The 21,443-nt window shown below is 45.4% G+C and overlaps 1 protein-coding gene across 2 annotated transcripts in view; it reads right to left on the reverse strand.

Annotated features, from left to right (window-relative positions):
* RAB4A (RAB4A, member RAS oncogene family) overlaps positions 1-19,667 on the reverse strand; it is a 96,944-nt gene extending 77,277 nt beyond the window's left edge. For both annotated transcript variants that reach the window (XM_060035123.1, XM_060035122.1), the window contains exon 1: positions 19,433-19,667. In XM_060035123.1, the coding sequence (XP_059891106.1) occupies positions 19,433-19,463 (31 nt within the window). In that variant the 5' untranslated portion in view covers positions 19,464-19,667. The remainder of the gene's footprint in view (positions 1-19,432) is intronic.
* Positions 19,668-21,443: the final 1,776 nt, after the last annotated feature.

Consider the following 21,443-nt stretch of genomic DNA (forward strand, 5'->3'; position numbering starts at 1 on the left):
CCCCCGGGAGAACGCACGGCGGGCCTCAGGCTGGTGCAACGTCACGCCGGCCTCTGCAGCCGCAGGCCCGCCCCGCACTCCGTGCCCCTCCCTCCCCCTGGCGTGAGTGAGCCAGAGCCCCCGAATCAGCGGCTCCTTTAACCCCGTCATGTCTGAGCAAAGAACAGACACCCTCCGGCGACCTACACGCAGAGGCGGGGCCAAATCCAAAGCTGAACCCCGGGAGCTGTGAGAACAAAGAAGAGAAAGGGAAATCTCTCCCAGCAGCCTCAGGAGCAGAGGATTAAATCTCCACAATCAACTTGATGTACCTGCATCTGTGGAATACATGAATAGACAACGAATCATCCCAAATTGAGGAGGTGGACTTTGGGAGCAATGATATATACATTTTTCCCCCTTTTTCTCTTTTTGTGAGTGTGTATGCTTCTGTGTGTGATTTTGTCTGTACAGCTTTGCTTTTACCATTTGTCTGTTTTTTTTATTACTTAAAATTTTTTTCTTAATAATTATTATTTTTAATAACTTTATTTTATTTTACTTTATCTTCTTTCTTTCTTTCTTTTTTTTCTCCCTTTTATTCTTAACCGTCTGGAGGACAGGCTCTTGGTGCTCCAGCCAGGAGTCAGTGCTGTGCCACTGAGGTGGGAGAGCCAAGTTCAGGACACTGGTCCACAAGAGACCTCCCAGCTCCACGTAATGTCAAATGGCAAAAATCTCCCAGAGATCTCCATCTCAACACCAAGACTCAGCTCCACTCAATGACCAGCAAGCTACAGTGCTGGACACCCTATGTCAAACAACTAGCAAGACAGGAACACAACCCCATCCATTAGCACAGAGGCTGCCTAAAATCATAATTAAGGCCACAGACACCCCAAAACACACCACCAGATGTGGACCTGCCCATCAGAAAGACAAGATCCAGCCCCATCCACCTGAACACAGGCACTAGTCCCCTCCACCAGGAAGCCTACACAACCCACTGAACCAACCTTAGCCACTGGGGCCAGACACCAAAAACAATGGGAACTACGAACATGCAGCCTGTGAAAAGGAGACCCCGAATGAAGTAAGTTAAGCAAAATGAGAAGACAGAAAAACACACAGCAGATGAAGGAGCAAGGTAAAAACACATCAAGCCTAACAAATGAAGAGGAAATAGGCAGTCTACCTGAAAAAGAATTCAGAGTAATGATAGTAAAGATGATCCAAAATCTTGGAAATAGAATGGAGAAAGTACAAGAAACGTTTAACAAGGACCTAGAAGAACTAAAGAGCAAACAAACAGTGATGAACAGGCAGAAGAACGGATCAGTGACCTGGAAGATAAAATAGTAGAAATAACTACTGCAGAGCAGAATAAAGAAAAAAGAATGAAAAGAATTGAGAACAGTGTCAGAGACCTCTGGGACAACATTAAACGCACCAACATTCAAATTATAGGGATCCCAGAAGAAGAAGAGAAAAAGAAAGGGACTGAGAAAATATTTGAAGAGATTATAGTTGAAAACTTCCCTAATATGGGAAAGGAAATAGTTAATCAAGCCCAGGAAGTGCAGAGAGTCCCATACAGGATAAATCCAAGGAGAAACATGCCAAGACACATACTAATCAAACTATCAAAAATTAAATACAAAGAAAAAATATTAAAAGCAGCAAGGGAAAAACAAGAAATAACCCATAAGGGAATCCCATAAGGTTAACAGCTGATCTTTCAGCAGAAATTCTGTAAGCCAGAAGGGAGTGGCAGGACATATTTAAAGTGATGAAGGAGAAAAAACTACAACCAAGATTACTCTACCCAGCAAGGATCTCATTCAGATTTGATGGAGAAATTAAAACCTTTACAGAGAAGCAAAAGCTAAGAGAATTCAGAACCACCAAACCAGCTTTACAACAAATGCTAAAGGAACATCTCTAGGCAGGAAACACAAGAGAAGGAAAAGACCTATAACAACAAACCCAAAACAATTAAGAAAATGGTAATATGAACATACATATCGATAATTACCTTAAATGTAAAAGGATTAAATGCTCCAACCAAAAGACATAGACTGGCTGAATGGATACAAAACCAAGACCCATATATATGCTGTCTACAAGAGACCCACTTCAGACCTAGGGACACATACAGACTGAAAGTGAGGGGATGAAAAAAGATATTCCATGCAAATGGAAATCAAAAGAAAGCTGGAGTAGCAACTCTCCTACCAGACAAAATAGACTTTAATACAAAGACTATTACAAGAGACAAAGAAGGACACTACATAATGATCAAGGGGTCAATCCAAGAAGAAGATATAACAATTGTAAATATTTATGCACCCAACATAGGAGCACCTCAATACATAAGGCAAATACTAACAGCCATAAAAGGGGAAATCGACAGTAACACAATCATACTAGGGGACTTTTAACACCCCACTTTCACCAATGGACAGATCATCCAAAATGAAAATAAATAAGGAAACACAAGCTTTAAAGGATACATTAAACAAGATGGACTTAATTGATATTTATAGGACATTCCATCTAAAAACAACAGAATACACATTCTTCTCAAGTGGTCATGGAACATTCTCAAGGACAGATCATATCTTGGGTCACAAATCAAGCCTTGGTAAATTTAAGAAAATGGAAATTGTATCAAGTATCTTTTCCGACCACACTGCTATGAGACTAGATATAAATTACAGGGGAAAATCTGTAAGAAATACAAACACATGGAGGCTAAACAACGCACTACTTAATAACCAAGAGATGACTGAAGAGATCAAAGAGGAAATAAAAAAATACCTAGAAACAAATGACAATGGAGACACGACGACCCAAAACCTATGGGATGCAGCAAAAACAGTTCTAAGAGGGAATTTTACAGCAATACAATCCTACCTTAATAAACAAGAAACATCTCAAATAAACAACCTAACCTTACACCTAAAGCAATTAGAGAAAGAAGAACAAAAAAAACCCCAAAGTTAGCAGAAGGAAAGAAATCATGAAGATCAGATCAGAAATAAATGAAAAAGAAATGAAGGAAATGATAGCAAAGATCAATAAAACTAAAATCTGGTTCTTTGAGAAGATAAACAAAATTGATAAACCATTAGCCAGACTTATCGAGAAAAAAAGGGAGAAGACTCAAATCAATAGAATTAGAAATGAAAAAGGAGAAGTAACAACTGACACTGCAGAAATACAAAGGATCATGAGAGATTACCACAAGCAACTCTATGCCAATAAAATGGGACAACCTGGAAGAAATGGACAAATTCTTAGAAATGCACAACCTGCCGAGACTGAATCAGGGAGAAATAGAAAATATGAACAGACCAATCACAAGCACTGAAATTGAAACTGTGATTAAAAATCTTCCAACAGGCTTCCCTGGTGGCGCAGTGGTTGAGAGTCCGCCTGCCGATGCGGGGGACACGGGTTCGTGCCCCGGTCTGGGAGGATCCCGCGTGCCGTGGAGCGGCTGGGCCCGTGAGCCATGGCCGCTGAGCCTGCGCGTCCGGAGCCTGTGCTCCGCAATGGGAGAAGCCACAGCAGTGAGAGGCCCGCACACCGCAAAAAAAAAAATCTTCCAACAAACAAAAGCCCAGGACCAGATGGCTTCACAGGCTAATTCTATCAAACATTTAGAGAAGAGCTAACGCCTATCCTTCTCAAACTCTTCCAAAATATAGCAGGAGGAGGAACACTCCCAAACTCATTCTACGAGGCCACCATCACCCTGATACCAAAACCAGACAAAGACGTCACAAAGAAAGAAAACTACAGGCCAATATCACTGATGAACACAGATGCAAAAATCCTCAACAAAATAGTAGCAAACAGAATCCAACAGCACATTAAAAGGACCATACACCATGATCAACTGGGGTTTATTCCAGGAATGCAAGGATTCTTCAATATACACAAATCAATCAATGTGATACACCATATTAACAAACTGAAGGAGAAAAACCATATGATCATCTCAATAGATGCAGAGAAAGCTTTCGACAAAATTCAACACCCATTCATGATAAAAACCCTCCAGAAAGTATGCATAGAGGGAACATTCCTCAACATAATAAAGGCCATATATGATAAACCCACAGCCAACATCATCCTCAATGGTGAAAAACTGAAACCTTTTCCACTAAGATCAGGAACAAGACAAGGTTGCCCACTCTCGCCACTATTATTCAACATAGTTTTGGAAGTTTTAGCCACAGCAATCAGAGAAGAAAAAGAAATAAAAGGAATCCAAATTGGAAAAGAAGAAGTAAAGCTGTCACTGTTTGCAGATGACATGATACTCTACATAGAGAATCCTAAAGATGCCACCAGAAAACGGCTAGAGTGAATCAACGAATTTTGTAAAGTAGCAGGATACAAAATTAATGCACGGAAATCTCTTGCATTCCTATACACTAATGATGAAAAATCTGAAAATGAAATTAAGAAAACACTCCCATTTACCTTTGCAACAAAAAGAATAAAATATCTAGGAATAAACCTACCTAAGGAGACAAAAACCTGTATGCAGAAAATTATAAGACACTGATGAAAGAAATTAAAGATGATACAAATGGATGGAGAGATATACCATGTTCTTGGATGGGAAGAATCAACATTGTGAAAATGACTTTACTACCTAAAGCAATCTACAGATTCCATGCAATCCCTATGAAACTACCACTGGCATTTTTCACAGAACTAGAACAAAAAATTTCACAATTTGTATGGAAACACAAAAGACCCTGAATAGCCAAAACAATCTTGACAATGAAAAACGGAGCTGGAGGAATCAGGCTCCCTGACTTCAGACTCTACTATAAAGCTACAGTAATCAAGACAGTATGGTACTGGCACAAAAAAACAGAAATATAGATCAATGGAACAGGGTAGAAAGCCCAGAGATAAACCCACACACATATGGTCACCTTATCTTTGATAAAGGAGGCAAGAATATACAGTGGAGAAAAGACAGCCTCTTCAATAAGTAGTGCTGGGAAAACTGGACAGCTACATGTAAAAGAATGAAATTAGAACACTCCCTGACACCATATACAAAAATAAACTCAAAATGGATTAAAGACCTAAATGTAAGGCCAGACACCAACAAACTCTTAGAGGAAAACACAGGCAGAACACTCTATGACATAAATCACAGCAAGATCCTTTCTGACCCACCTCCTAGAGAAATGGAAATAAAAACAAAAATAAACAAATGGGACCTAATGAAACTTAAAATCTTTTGCACAGCAAAGGAAACCATAAACAAGACTAAAAGACAACCCTCAGAATGGGAGAAAATATTTGCAAATGAAGCAACTGACAAAGGATTAATCTCCAAAATATACAAGCAACTCATGCAGCTCAATATCAAAAAAACCCAAACAATCCAATCCAAAAATGGGCAGAAGACCTAAATAGACATTTCTCCAAAGAAGATATACAGATTGCCAACAAACACATGAAAGAATGCTCAACATCATTAATCATTAGAGAAATGCAAATGAAAACTACAATGAGATATCATCTCACACCGGTCAGAATGGCCATCATCAAAAAATCTAGAAACAAAAAATGCTGGAGAGGGTGTGGAGAAAAGGGGACCCTCTTGCACTGTTGGTGGGAATGTAAATTGATAGTCACTATGGAGAACAGTATGGAGTTTCCTTAAAAAACTAAAAATAGAACTACCATACGACCCAGAAATTCCATTACTGGGCATATACCCTGAGAAAACCATAATTCAAAAAGAGTCATGTACCAAAATGTTCATTGCAGCTCTTTTTACAATAGCCAGGACATGGAAGCAACCAAAGTGTCCATCAACAGATGAATGGATAAAGAAGATGTGGCACATATATATAATGGAATATTACTCAGCCATAAAAAGGAACGAAACTGAGTTATTTGTAATGAGGTGGATGGACCTAGAGACTGTCATACAGAGTGAGGTAAGTCAGAAAGAGAAAAACAAATACCATATGCTAACACATATATATGGAATCTAAAAAAAAAAAAGAAAGAAAAAAATGATCAGAAGAACCGAGGGGTAAGACGGGAATAAAGATGCAGACCTACCAGAGAATGGACTTGAGGATATGGGGAGGGGGAAGGGTGAGCTGGGATGAAGTGAGAGAGTGGCATGGATATATATACACTACCAAACGTAAAGTAGATAGCTAGTAGGAAGCAGCCGCAAAGCACAGGGAGATCAGCTCAATGCTTTGTGACCACCTAGAGGGGTGGGATAGGGAAAGTGGGAGGGAGGGAGATGCAAGAGGAAGAGATATGAGGACATATGTATATGTATAACTGATTCACTTTGTTATAAAGCAGAAACTAACACACCATTGTAAAGCAATTATACTCCAATAAAGATGTTAAAAAAAAAGTCTACAAATAACAAATGCTGGAGAGGGTGTGGAGAAAATGGAACCCTCCTACACTGTTGATGGGAATGTAAATCTGTGCAACCACTATGGAGAAAAGCATGGGGGTTCCTCAAAAACTAAAAATAGGGCTACCATATGACCCAGCAATCCCACTCCTGGGTAGATATCCAGAAACGACAAACTCTAATTTGAAGAGATACATGCACCCCGATGCACCCCGATGTTCATGGAAGCATTATGTACAATAGCCATGATATGGAAGCCACCCAAGTGCCCATCAACAGACAACTGGATTAAGAAGATGTGGTATATATGTACAATAGAACATTCCTCAGCCATAAAAAAGAATGAAATATTGCCATTTGCAGCAGCATAGAGAATACTACACTTAGTGAAGTAAGTCAGACAAATATTATTGTGATATCACTTGTATGTGGAACCTAAAGAATAGTACAAATGAATCTATATACAAGACAGAAACAGGCTCACAGACATAGGAAATAAACTTATGGTTATCAAAGGGGAAAGAGGGAGGGAGAGGGATAAATTAGGAGGTGGGACTTAACAGATACAAACTACTATACGTAAAATAGATAAGCCACAAGGATTTACTCTATAGCACAGGGAACTATACTCAATATCTTGTAATAACATATAATGGAAAAGAATCTGAAAAAATATATAAATGAATCGCTTTTCTATACACCTGAAACTAATACAATATTGTAAATCAACTGTAATTCAATAATTAATTAATTAATTAAAAAATCAAACAACCCAATTAGAAAATGGGCATAAGACATGAAGAGGCATTTCACTGAAAAGGAGATACAAATGGCAAACAAACACATGAAAATATGTTTAAGGTCATTAGCCAATAATTAGAAAAATGTAAATAAAACCATAATAAGGTATCACTACACATTAACAGAAAGGCTAAAATAAAAAGTAGTGACAACACCAAATGCTGGCCAGGATGTGCAGAAACTAGATCACTCATACATTGCTGGTAGAAATATAAAATGGTACAGCGAACTGGAAAATAGCTTGACAGTTTCTCAAAAAAACGAAACAAGCAACCACCAGATGACTCAGCAACTGCACTTCCAGGCATTTATCCCAGAAAAATGAAGACTTATGTTCACACAAAACCCTGTACATGAATGTTTGTAGCAGCTTTATTTGTAATCGCTAAAAACTGGAAAGAACCCAGATGTTCTTCAACAGGTGACTGGTTAAACAAATTAGTACATTCAGACCAAGGAACAGTGCTCAGCAATAAAGAGGAGTGAACCGTGCACACATGCGATAAGCTGCATGGACCTCCAGAGGATTATGTGTGAAGAAGTCAATCCCAGAAGATTACACACTGCATGAGTCCACTTACAGAACACTCCTGAAACAGATGAACAGATGAGCGGTTGCCAGGGCCTAGGGAGGGGTGGGGGCAGGGAGGAAGAGTATGTGCCTCTAAAGGGTGCAGGAGAGATCTCTGTGCTGATAGAAGTGATCTGTATCGGTAGCCATGGCAACATCAAAATCCTGGTTATCTTACGACCGCTTTGCAATGTTCCCACTGCGGGCAACAGGGGAAAGGGTCCGTGAGATCTCTATTTTTTCTTAAACCTATGAATCTATCATGATCTCAAAATAAAAAGTTCTATAAAAAAATGAAAGAATAGGTGGTATTATCAGACAGTGTTTCTGTAAGTTGACTCTGCAGATCCCACACTGAAAGGACCACTGAAGGGTGTGCTTCAAGGAGGACGTGGTACCCAGAGGGAGGGACCGGCAGGTGAGATGCGAGGCTGTGTGTCCTGTTATTTTCCGTCTGGAGATACGTGTGTTTGGTTGACACAAACACGACCAAGCACCACAACCGGCAATGACTTATTCCCTGTAGGTGACAAGGATCCAACTTACGAAGCGTTTCCGTTAAACTCCTCCTGTTGACGAGGGGCTCTGGATTTCACAGGCTTCCTCGGAGCTGAGTGGCATCATCTACAAAACCTGGCACTCTCTCCTCGGGGCGTGACGTTGGCTGGTTTTTCACAGCAGTGAGGCTTTCACTCACGAGGCCCATATCCATGGGTTTGGTAGAAAGTGCGCTCGCTGGCTTTACTGATTTCTTTTGTTTTTATGATCTGCGTTTTTGTGTTTTTTTCCCCCTCTTTCCTTGCTGGAAGTTGGATGACATACACATTGCATATCATGTATGTTTTATATGACAAGTGTACAGTGCTTAACAGCTACAAAAAAGGCTTACCAGGAGCAGGTAACTAGGCATGTTACAGAGTAATTTATGGGGGGATGTGTAGGGCACATTGTTAGGTTGTATAAGATAACTAATTGTGAGCTAAGTAATCATGTCTACTTCAGTTGGATTTGATGTTGTGTTATTACAGTGGATGTCACTTTGCTCAAAATCACAAAGAAATTTTTTGCATCCGACTTATGATCGTTATGAGGGTTTCCTCAGAATGAGCTAAGCTTGAGGGTGGGGGAAAGAGCATACCCCAAAATAGAAAACCTAAAAGGGATATACGCTACTAATGTATTTTTAATTTTGCATGAGAAATGTTAAATGAGGTAACAGGAAAGGTATTGAATAATTAGAAACTAGTCTTGGGCAAAAGTCAGTCATTGAGGAACACGGACAAAACTGGATCAGGAAAAAATGGCCTCCGCTGAAGCAGCTAACACAAAGCCAAAGGATTAACTCCATGGGGGAAACCTCATTTGGAACCTACTGACTTGTTTTTTTTTTTTTTTGCGGTACGCGGGCCTCTCACTGTCGTGGCCTCTCCCGTTGCATAGCACAGGCTCCGGACGCGCAGGCTCAGCGGCCATGTCTCACGGGCCCAGCCGCTCCGCGGCATGTGGGATCTTCCCGGACCGGGGCACGAACCCGTGTCCCGTGCATCAGCAGGCGGACTCTCAACCACTGCGCCACCAGGGAAGCCCTACTGACTTGTTTTTACACTCATTTCAAGCAACCTCCAATTTCCCGGACCACAGCAGATCGGCAGCACATGCTACAGTATGACTGTGGCTACAGGGACAGTAACGAGTGACGGGGAGCCGGGCACCGGGCCAGAAAGGGGCACTAAGAGCCCCGCACATCCGCTCCACCACTGACCTTCAGCCTCAAGAAAATCAAGTCACGCTGAGTAGACCAGATGGCCTCTGCCTTCCTTGTTTCTCCAAGCACTGGTTCTGCTTTTAAGGTTTCCAGAGGTCAGAAAGGAAGCAAAGGTGGATGACAGCCTTGACTGCGGGATTCATTCCGTGTATTCCACTTCCTGGCAGAAAAGGCGCTGGGACAGTGGGTCGGTCATCTGAGAAGGGGTCCTGGGCTTCCGGCTTAGGGACCAGCTGGTCAGTGATACCAACAACTGAGGTAAGAAAGCCTGAAGGTTCTGAGGACGTATCCATGTTGTGGGTGCAGATTCAGAGATCACACTTCAAATGCCGACGACCATGGAGGAGATCTGGGCAGGTGGCTCCTCTAAGTGCTGTGAACGGAAGCTCGGTAAGATCACCCCCAGCACCCCGAGGTGAGCCAGGCCACTGGAGCTGGGGCCAAGGGTGGGCTGCTGAAGGGCAGGGGATGCGAGAGGCTGCAGATAAAAAGCGCTGGCAGCTCTGACCAGAGCTTGGCTGGGATGGAAAGAAGGGCCAGGCCAGTGAGGGGAGAGTGCAGTGTGGATGCCAGCAGGTGGGAAGTGACCAGCGGAAAAGGGATGACTGGTGACACACGTCCCTAAGCCTTGAGAGATGAGGTGTGAGGCAGGAGGCAGGGCTTAGTGTCCGCCGCGACAGAGACCTCCTTTCTTGAGACAGCAGGACCAGGGCTAAGGTAAGGTGTGGAGGTGAAGACAGGCGGAGAAGGGGCGGCAGGGCAGGGAGTCTCCTCGGCACAGTACCTTCCTCTTCCTGTCACCTGGTGGAGGTGAGCTGAGGGCTTGAGATTAATGGAAGTTTAAAACAGCAGATGCAGAGGAAAAGCGAGCCAGCCAGGAGAGAGGGAAGGGTGGCCAGGCACCCCGAGCATCCAGCCGGATGCACAGGCCATCCGTCTACAGAGGTCTCAATCGGAGAAGAGCTTTGCCCGCAGGGCAGCGGGCAGGGCAGATGGTGGGGAACCGGGGCCGGGGTCACAGCGCGCGCGCAGCTGAGGAAGAGGCGAAGGAAAGGCGTGGGCGCACGTGGGTGCTCATCGCCCCAAAAGAAGGGGCTGGAAGGGCCGGGAGCCCGCAGCTCCTAAGGGGGAGGGCGGGGGAGGGTGACCGGGACGGGGCATGTGACAACGTCCAGAGAGCAGCCGGGGACGTGAGGGCCTCAAAGTGGGGGCAGAAGAGAAGGCGGAGAAGGGGACAGGCAACGACATCGAGGAACTGAGAATCCAAGCGGGGACCCCGCCGTCGCCCAGGGTGGACGAGGGGCTGTAGTAGGGAGCGGGACCCCAGACCAGGGGACCTTGGGGGGTAAGGAACAGCCGCGAGGACACCAGGGAACAGCAACAAGGAGGACAAGTGCCGCACAGAACATCAGATGACATGTAGTGCTTCCAAAAACCAGTTCTGGTTCACTGGGCAGCGGGAGTCAAGCAGCAAAACCCGTGGTGGAGCGTTGGCTTAGGCGAGGCGGCCGGTCTGGGCAGCAGGAGAGCAGTGACCTATGGATGGCGGCGTGACAGGCGGCGAGCAGCCTGGCTGGTGGCAGCGGCACTGGGGCTTTGCCTGAGCCTGAGTTAAATGACGGCAGAGAGGAGCTGTGACACGGTGGGTTTAACATTCTCAGCACAGACCCCAGGGGCTGCTCAAGGTCACGGACAGGCTCTGAGACTGTGCGGACATGCTCGTGTGGGTCAGACCCACTGGGGGCCTGAGGTTCCTTCGCAGGTGAGTGAGCCTGGCCAGTGACCCAGTATCAAAGCCGCAAGTTCTTAGGTGATACCTACTTGATGTAATAATATGAAAAAAAAAAGAAAAAAAGAAAAGGAATTCTTCTCCTAAAGTAGAAACTGCCCAGAAAAGGAAGTTGGCGGCCAGTGAAGCAGACACAAATGAAGAGACCTAATAAAAAAACAATTATCCTTAACCAGGAAATAAGTTTGAATACTTTAAAGAGTAGAATGTTAAATCTGATTGAGGTATACGAGAGGATAAAATTATATGAAGAAATAAGGGCAAGCTGTTTGTCAAAATGTTTCAGAGAACACTCCAACTGGGGTAATGAAAAGAGAAAAGTTGAACAGTAATTTCTGTATTTGAGGATTCATACAGAAAACGTGTCTTTCTGAACTACAACTTTGGAGCAAGCCTCGAGTACCATAACAGTATCTGCAATTTCAGAGATTACACAGAAATGAAAGCACCCCACGTGAACGGGAAAGGTCTCCGGCATTAGTTGAGAAGGTACAGGCTTCAGCGCCCACCTCCCAATTGTGTCCTGAGTTAGAGATCGATTCTGACTCGTATCAAACATCCAGTGTGTGTCTAGCACATGCACTAGAGCAATGAGATCCAGGGGGTCATCAGTGACCAGAGACGAAATGGAGGAGAAGGATTTCAAAATTACGTACAAGTTTATGACAAAATTACTCAAGGTGTTAATTTATGAAAAGCGGGGAAACAGCAATGGCCACCAAATAACTGACTTCCATTCCCCGCCCCCCGCAAAGTATGAGTGGTTCTGAAGGTAAATGTTATTAGCCTTCAAAACACCAAATATTTTTATCAGCTTCACAAAGACAATGAGAACTAAGGTCAAAGGCAAGTATATTGTGTCTGCAAAATAACAAGAGAAATTTCGCTCTTCCTAAGAAGATCAGGTTTTCCCATCTGTGCTCGCCCACGGTGGAGGTCCGTGCTCTTTCCACAACTCTGCTGCGTCCTCCCCATTGGAGAAGGGACATCTAAGTCTGTCCTCTACTTCAGGAAAATCACTAACTGGAAGAAACAAGTTCAAACTGAACCACAGCTGACATGTTTTGGAGACTAGGAGGCACTGCTGCGGTAGATGTTGTCTGCCTAACAGCCTTCCCCCAAGGAGCCACAGTAACCTCGGGAAACAGGACCCCAGAACTCCAGGACAGGCGCTGTTTTTATAAACCGATTCCCAGGCCCCTTCTCCCTTCCTGAGACTGGATTAGAAACACAGGTTTCAGCTAAAGAGAGCAAGGTATTACCCTGCCTGTAACTGGTCCAGGGCAGGCACTTGACCTAACTTGGCCCAATCAGATGGGGATGATGGACTTTATTTCATAAACATGGAAAAGCACTCCTCTTTTCTATGGATGTAAACAAGGAAGGGTACGCAGATTACAAACAGTAGCCGTTTTCTGGCTCAGGGGATGAGGATAGTACAGCCAGAGGAGAGAGATGTTAAAAATTTAGGTCCTTGCTGACATGGCTGAGCTTCTGAATCAACCAGCCCTGAAACCTCATCTATAGCCATTTTCAAAAATACATGTTCAAACTCAACAAGAAGAGTGCACTAGAATGAATTCCGACAGACCAATACCTGAATAAAGTGCTCTAAAATGAAAAAAAACACTTTCATATTACCTATGCCACTTGCAGCTGGAAACCTTCCACCTGAGAAAATGACCAAAAGAGCTAACAATCCATTATCTATTGAACACAAGTTTTCTTTTAAGCATAATCTCTAAAAAATTTTATTTTTGATCATGTAGAGTCAATTTATAATCAGAAGGTGGTTAAGTAAACATGGATTTAGAACGAGGTGAGTGCATTCAACGAATGTATTTAATAACTACCAACTGCCGGGCATTTGAATGTTTGGTGAACACAGATTCCGGTCACCTGGTGTCTGGCCCCAGGGTGGGAAGAAGTCTGCCTGGGTGCCCCAGGCCCCAGGGCAGGGTGCCAGCCTCCCTGAAGTGCCTGATGGACACACTGAGGCCTTGCACCTGCAGGCCAGCCAGCTGCTGACCATCATGTTCTCTCTGCAGGTGCAGTTACGTTCAAATGGGCAGCAGTCAAGGGCTACTGCCCCGGAAACAAAGCAATGGTGCCTCTGCAGCCCTCAGCTCCAACCGCTGGGAGCTGATTTCAGATGTGACTTCCCACGGGAAGTCCATTCTCAAAAAGGATGCCTGTGTGACCTCTTTGGAGAGGTTTTAATTAGAATTGCATTTACATTACATACAATGTAAAAAACTGGTAGACTTCTACCATAAAGAAAAGAGTTAAACTACATCTTCCAGTCAGCTTTTCTATTCATCCTGACATTTTGTTTCACATCCTGTAACTGAGAGGAAAATATACCACCTCCCCAGTGGAATCAAAGTGAAGGTTCATTCAACATTCCCTGACGGCTGTCCAGGGGCTGGTCACAGCATGGGGGACAGAAAGTCATGCAAGCAGTCCCCTGCTTTCAAAGAGCTTATGGTCTAGTCTTGAAAGAGATGTGCTTTGCCACCATCAAGAGTTGACTGAATTGCAAAATCGATCCGCCAGTCCCCACAGGCAGCAAAGCTGGGTGTTTATTTTATGAGGACTCCTATCATAACCCGTGTAAGCAAGTGAACCAGAGAAACTTCTGTAACGAAGTGAGCATGTGGCACGTAACAATATTTTAAATTACAACAAAGGAGGGAAAGATGCTGTGTTTTTAAGTCCGCAGTCTCTTCTGGAAGATTAAAACTTCACATTTGAAAAATGGTAAACCTCCCTCTAAAATACATCGTCTCATTCATAAAGTATCAGCACTTTATGAATGGTGTCCCTCCCCCCCATTTCTAAATATGAGCTGCTTTTTACGACTTCTTAACTGCCCAAAACACAGCATATAAGAGAAATAGGAAGAATCAGAAGGCCAAGGTCACTATGTGTTGTCATATAAGCAATTCCTGTTCCGTAGCGTAGTGCAGGGCTGCATCTAGCTGTGGCAGAGCAATCAAGCATGAATCCCCAGGTGTCACAACCGTCATCATCAGGGATTTATTTACTGGCCAAATCTCTCTCAATGTAAACTTATTTTTGTTTAGAAAGCTTAGTGGGGATTACAACAGAAGACAATTTGTAGACAGTGCTCGTTTGACTTATGTGTTGTGCTGTAGTACCCTATCCTTTACATCTGCCTTGCTTGATCCGCCTTTAGACAACAGTATCCTGCACATCATTTTAGCTTTTGAGTCATATTCACAGCTACAGAGAAGCAAAAGTCTTCTTTAAACACATGGAACTCAGTCCATTACCAAGATGAGACTGGCAGAGAAAGCTGTGACGTCCAAAGACCAGTGTTACAGACAGGACACAGAGGAATCACAGGTTTTCCCTCAAACTATTTCCACTGGCGAGTATTCTAATGGATTTGTTAGAAATGCGGGGAAAAATCTATTACATCAGCCTGAGCAATCTCTAATGGATGGTTTAGGAGAAAAAAAAAATCAAAGAAACTTCAGCTTTCTTCTCATTCCAAAAAAATATTCAGAGCAAAGATCATCTCTTAGGCAAATGGGTACCTGGGGAATAGCAACGGGTAATTAGTTGGGTTTGGGACATGGGGTAGGCTACCTCTAGGCCATCCACATGCAATAGGTAGGTAGGGAGTTGAAAACAAGATATTTAGCTTGAGGGACTGATGTGGCTAGAAATATTTAGGAGACTTCAGATAAAGGCAAATGACAGGCAAGGATTGGAATGCTTTATAGTTCAAATGACCATGAAAAATTCTCATAAACTTCTGATTTTCCAAAGAACAATGTTTTCAAAGTTCTAGGGCCTGGAGGCATTGTACAGAATAGTGTCCTGATATGCAGTTGTGGTCCTTGGACCAACAGTGCATGCACAGCCTGGGAGCTGGGCAGGTGCAGAAGTGAATATGCAAAACCAGAATCTGCATCTTAACACACCAGGGGGCTCGGGGCACATGCAGTTGAGAACCACGGTGGTTGTAGTGTTTCCCCAAACTTTGGTTCTTGTTCACCAATTTTCAATGGTGAGAAAAAGAAAAATACAAACATTTAAAATGATAAATGTATTCAATTTAGAGAAATGTTCTTTTTCTCATGTTATATGCTTCCTTTGTTGACATTTTTTACATGCCCTGTCTAACAAAACACAGTAATGGCAATTTAGGTGATTTCCCTAACAGCAAGTTTTTTCACACTTCATTGGAACCAGATGACTCTGAAGACGTTATTTCCTTTGCCTAGAATGTTCTCCTCAGTCCACTTTGCTTTATCAAGCCTGAATTTCTCCCTGAATCATATTTTGACTACCAACGCCTATGTATTAGTTTCCTACTATGGCTGCTGTAACAAAACGCCACAAAATGGATGGCTTATTTTGTAGTATCATAGTTCTAGGTTAGAAGTCCAAAGTCAAGGTGCTGGCAGGGCCAGGCTCTCTCTGAGGATGCCAGGGAAGGACCCCTCCTTGCCTCTTCCTAGCTTCTGGTGGCTGCCGGCCATCCTTGGTGGTCCTGGGCTTGCAGTCACATCACTTCGACTTCAGCCTGTCTTTACATCACATTTTCCCTCCATGTGTCTATATCAAATTCCTCTCAACCTATAAGGATGCCAGTCATTGAATGAGAGCTCACCCTAATCCAACATGACCTCATCTGAACCTGATTACATCAGTAAAGACCCTATTTCCAAATAAGGTCACATCCACAGGTTGCCTGGGCTTAGGACCTGAACTTGAACATACCTTTTAGGGGACACAATTCAACCCACAGCAGCCTATAGTGATAACATTCTAAAAAGAACATGTCCTGATAATTCTCAAAGTTATATGTCAAATGTTGTAATACTTTCAAAATAAAGCACAAAATAAAAATATTGAGTATACACTGTATCACTAATAAAACTAGTATATGACCAACAATTTGTGTCCTGGCTTCATAAATTGTTGTCACTGTAGAATGCATAAAGTCCAGTGTGTACAGAGATTTGGCTTAGACTTTTCCTCACTCTCAAACTGCCTCGGCCCTTACTTTTTTTTTTCTTTTTAATTTCTAGCATCTTCTACACCAGGGGTCCCCAACCCCAGGGCTGCGGGCCATTACTGTCCGTGGCCTGTTGGGAACTGGGCGGCACAGCAGGAAGTGAGCGGTGGCGAGCAAACAAAGCTTCATCCACAGCTCCCCGTCGCTCCCCGCCGCTCCCCGTCGCTCCCCGCCGCTCCCCGTCCCTCCCCGGCGCTCCCCGTCACTGGCATTACCGCCTGAACCCTCCCCGCCCCCTCGTCCATGGAATAACTGTCTTCCACAAAACCGGTCCCTGGTGCCAAAAAGGTCGGGGACCGCTGTTCTACACCACTTACGCTTCTCAGATCCTTTCTGAACATCACTGCTTGATACTACCTATTCAATTCGTTCGTTCTGTCTCACAGATCTTGGTATCATAAATTAAAGGCAATTTCTGATCAGCCAGTCTGGAGCTCCTTGGGAAGCCCCAAGCCATACTAAGTGGCCAGAGCATTAAGAATGCTGTGGATCTAACAATGTTTGGGAAACACTGTTTCGGTTTAGGGATGTTCAGAGGGAGGGTTTCAATCAGAAACCTATGTGTTCGAGATTTCAATGTTGTATTACAATATTAAGTAAAGTATTACATAACATATGTTATTCATGTGGTTGGTGCTTTCAGAGCAGCAAAATACTGAACACTATTCAGTCCCTGGCAGATGAAATACTGCCTTAATAAGCGAAAAGGCAAGTAGACAGAGCTCATTAACAGTACACTGGTAAGCAGTGGTTCTTTATGTTTCATCGTATACCTGTCAAGCTAGAGAGACTCCTTTTCCAGAAGGGAGAAAATGAGCACAGAGTACAAAGGAATTTAAAGATTAGGCAAAACATTCCTTTACCAGCCACCTAACAGGCAAACGTCCAGAAGCAGGGAACCTGTTTTCCTTTTGGGAACCAATGCTGTGCCAATCTACCAATGATAAGTGAAGGTGATAGCTTAGGACTTGGTCTTGGGTGACTTTTATTTTGGGTTGGCACTTTCAAGTGCCACACTTGCTCTTCCTAAAACTAATTTCTATGAGTTTCTTCTACTAGAGGGAAGGATTAAATTCAGTTAGTTAAAAGTAAAAAACAGGGCTTCCCTGGTGGCGCAGTGGTTGAGAGTCTGCCTGCCGATGCAGGGGACACGGGTTCGTGCCCCGGTCCGGGAAGATCCCACATGCCGCAGAGCGGCTGGGCCCGTGAGCCATGGCCGCTGAGCCTGCGCGTCCGGAGCCTGTGCTCCGCAACGGGAGAGGCCACAACAGTGAGAGGCCCGCGTACCGCAAAAAAATAAAAAATAAAATAAAAATAAAAAACATATTTGGAAGGTACCATGAAATAAGAACACTAAAGGTCAAAGCCTGATGAACAGAATCTGATCAGTTAACCTGTGATGCTTGATGAGCTCTGTCTGAAGTGGAGATGCCAGATTTTACCACGGTTATTGTTTCATATGACACAACTGAAGAACAAAATCTCCATCTTCCCATATTCCTCCTAACTCATAACCCCACTTGGTTTCCTACTTGGACTTTCCACCCCTCCCATGTGCTCCTTTCTCCGGGTCAGAGGAAAAAACAAAGTGTGGGCAAAGGAGCACTTGAAAATAAAGAAGAAGCAAAAGCATAACCAAACCTTGCTGGAGAAATGGATTTTCTTTAGGAAATCTGACTGTGGTTCTCTACAGACAGAGGCAGACCACGTGGATGTGACAGGTGCTGTAGCACCAGAAGCTCCCATGACACTGATCCTTACAAGCCAGGGACGTCCTGTCGGACTTCCTAAGCCTTCTAGGAACAGCCATCCTGCTCCCAGCGTTACCAAGAACAGGGCAGGTACCAGTCACAGGAGTGGCTGAAGGTGAAGCAAATGCCCAGGGGCCAAGGGGCCTCAACCACACTCCTCTAACCGGGACCCTGGATCCCTCAGGGCCTGGGTATCTGCGCACTGGTTAACGCCTCCCTGGCCTGGGTCTGGGTCAGGTTTCTTTCTAACATAACTTCAGAGACCACATTCCTTCAGAACTCCTGCCTTAAGTTTTTAACATTCATTAGTATCATACCTGGATTAACACTGTATCCCCCCCCGGACCGTAAACTCCCTGAGAGCAGAGCAGTGCCGGTGGGGTACCTTGTAGTGTTGTAAACCATGCCGGCCCATAAAGCCGGTCCACACCTATCTGTTGATGGGAAAGGGGGCAGCATGTCAGGACACACGGAGGAGACATGACTGATTTGACGAGAAGTAATGGTTTTGAACTTGAGCCCCTCCCTGGGACTGCAAAGTCCAAATCAGACTTAACCTGAGAATGTACACATCTGAGAGTGATTCCAGACTGGTGAACACCTCATCAACCTTGATACAAAGCAGAAGTGTACTATGTTGTTTATTTTTACCACGCAGGACAAAAACAAACACAGTTTATGAATTGGGAAGGCTTTCGTTTATTAAAAAAAAAAAAGTCTCTCTTGGGTGCCTTCAGGTGTGGGTGCTACAGAGGAAGCAAAGATCAAGCAGACTGGGCTGTGCTTCGGAGGTGCTTGTGGTCTTAAAAAGACACATTTATAAAGAGCCATCACGCAGCCTGAAAAGTCCCTGGAAATAGAAATGGATGAACTTGCCTATCGATAAGTCCTTGTAATTTCAGTGCAAAGGAAGACTTCCAATCTAGGAAACCTCAAAGTGCAATAGCCGAGGAGCACACTCAACTGCAGGCGTCGCCTCAAGTCCTTCACATCCCTTGCTAGGGACAATATCGCAGATAAGCCGAGTCTCCAACTGGCTTCCCAAACCCTGACTACTGATATCAGACTAAGAAAGGGAAACCCTACCGGCGTGAACGCGGAGAACCAGCAAGAGGACCCTCGGAGAAGCAGATCACGTAGACTGGCCACACTCGGCCGGCCGGCGCCCCGGCACTCGGATCCGCGCCCCGCCGCCCGCGCCCACCCCACCCCGGCCCGCAAGGCCGGGCCCCCAGCACCCCACCCCGGCCCGCAAGCCCGGGAACCCGCGCCCCGGCCCGCGCCCCCGCCTCGTACCGTAGGTCTCGGACATGGCCGTCTGCGACATCTTGGGAGCGGCTCCGCCTCTCGCGGGGCACCGTCTGCAGCTCCGCCGGGCCGGCGGCAGGGAAGCCGGGTCGTCGGCCGCGCCTTGGTGGGGAACGCCACGGGCAGAGGACCGGAGGAGGGAGGGGCCCGCGGTCCCCACGGCAACTGCCTGCCACTCCGCGGCTGCGGCCCCGCCAGACTGTCCGCTCCGCGCAGGCGCACGGCCCCGCCCCCCCACCGGTCAGGACGCGGCGGAGCGGGCAGGGGAGGAGGGAAGGGGCGCGAGGCCCGGCCCCCAATGTGGTCGCGCGTGCGCGCGGGGAGGCCGGGGCGGGGAGGCCGGGGCGGGGAGGGCCGATGGGCGCCGAGGATCCGGGTTGGCGCGCGAGGAGGTCGGCGCGCGGGGAGGGCGGGGCGCGGGGGGGCGGCGAGGGGAGGGCGGTCCGCAGGCCTGGGGGTGACGGGGTGGGCACAGGGGCTGGGACAGCGGGGTCCTTTCTCGCGCAGAGGAGGCAAAGTGCCTGCACTGGCGAGGAAGGCAGCGCTTTGCCAGGTTGGTCGCCTCGGTAAAGGCTTGGGCGTCGTCATCTGGGGCGCTCGGCCGGGGAAGGACTTCCTCCGCGCTGGAATGATCAACCCGGGGACGGGGTGAATGTGTAACTAGGAGGCCGTGCGTGGCCTCAGGTGTCCAGCTGGAGGCCAGCCCTGCGGGCGGGGAGGCAGGCTGACCTGCCGGGGCCGTCGCCGCTGGGGCCGAGCTGGCTTCTGGGGGAAACTGACAGAAGCTTAGGACGTACCGGTTCCAAAAAGTCCCCAGAAGACTGTAGACGTTGGCCCCCCTGCACCTCACTTTAGGGAATGTGGCCTTTGGGCAGGAAGCATCTCTGGGCTCTCAGCCGCGGACGCATTTTTACGGGTACGAGTCGTTGGTTGAATATTTTGATTTAAGGAGCACAACTGAATTCAGAATCCCCTTCTGTTGGAAATGCAGCGATAAACATTTACTGAAGAGATTTTTGGTTGGGATTTTGCTCCATCGGAGCATGACCAGGGCCACGTGGTATCTCATAAGACCCAACCTTGTTCAAAAGACACAGTAGAATACTAAAAATATGCCCTGGCTAAGCTCCCAAGCGACTTGGATGGTGGGGAAAATGCCAGGAAACGCAGTTTATTCAAGCCCATGTGGCTTTGTCCTCCAAATTGGCATCAGACCTTCCCGAGATCTTCCCCTCCCCTCCAACGGCTATCTGGCTCGGCATTTTACTCTTCTGTCTGATGCTAGCAGAAAAGAGATATCCTTGCTTCTAAATCACAGAGGAGGCCCCATCCTGAAATGTGGTGCGAACTGTAATTTCCTGGAATTCTTTTGTATATATCCCTTGTTCAGTGGCTGGGACACTGTTGTTTTCTCATCTGGCTTTGTGCAAGTTAGGTTTGATTTGCACTCCTGTGTATAGCAGACTGACTCTGATTAGAGCTATTTCAGAGGAAAGACAGTGATCCCATTCTTCACATCTAAGGCTTCTTCCTGTCAGGAACTTCTGTGGATAATAAGAAAGGAATCACTGAGTTATCGAAACTGGACCTCGTGATTTGTGAAACCTGGACAGAGTGATAGAAATTAAGCGACTGTTTCAAAGCTGAGAGCAGTTCTCTTTACTGTGGAAAACGAATGCTTAGATAGGCCTATGGAAAAGACTATTTGTTTTGGGAAAACCACCCAGAGAAGCCATTTTTGTTCTAGTTTGCAAATACAAAGCCGAATATCACAACTTGAAAGGGAAGTACTCAAGAGCTGAGGTTGGAAGGAGCCCAACTTCCTTGAATAATAATGGGAAAGATGATTTGCATCTCAGCAGCGTTGGATCTTTGAGAGAAAATACATTTCTCCTAAATATTCTTGGAGACTGCTTTGATTCTGAGGTACCATTGATTGTGTGGAAGGGAAACTTACTGCAAAATTAATTTGTGTTCTCTCCAGTTATTCTCTCCTTTC

Source organism: Delphinus delphis, chromosome 16 (assembly GCF_949987515.2).
Source record: "Delphinus delphis chromosome 16, mDelDel1.2, whole genome shotgun sequence".
Lineage (NCBI taxonomy): Eukaryota > Metazoa > Chordata > Mammalia > Artiodactyla > Delphinidae > Delphinus > Delphinus delphis.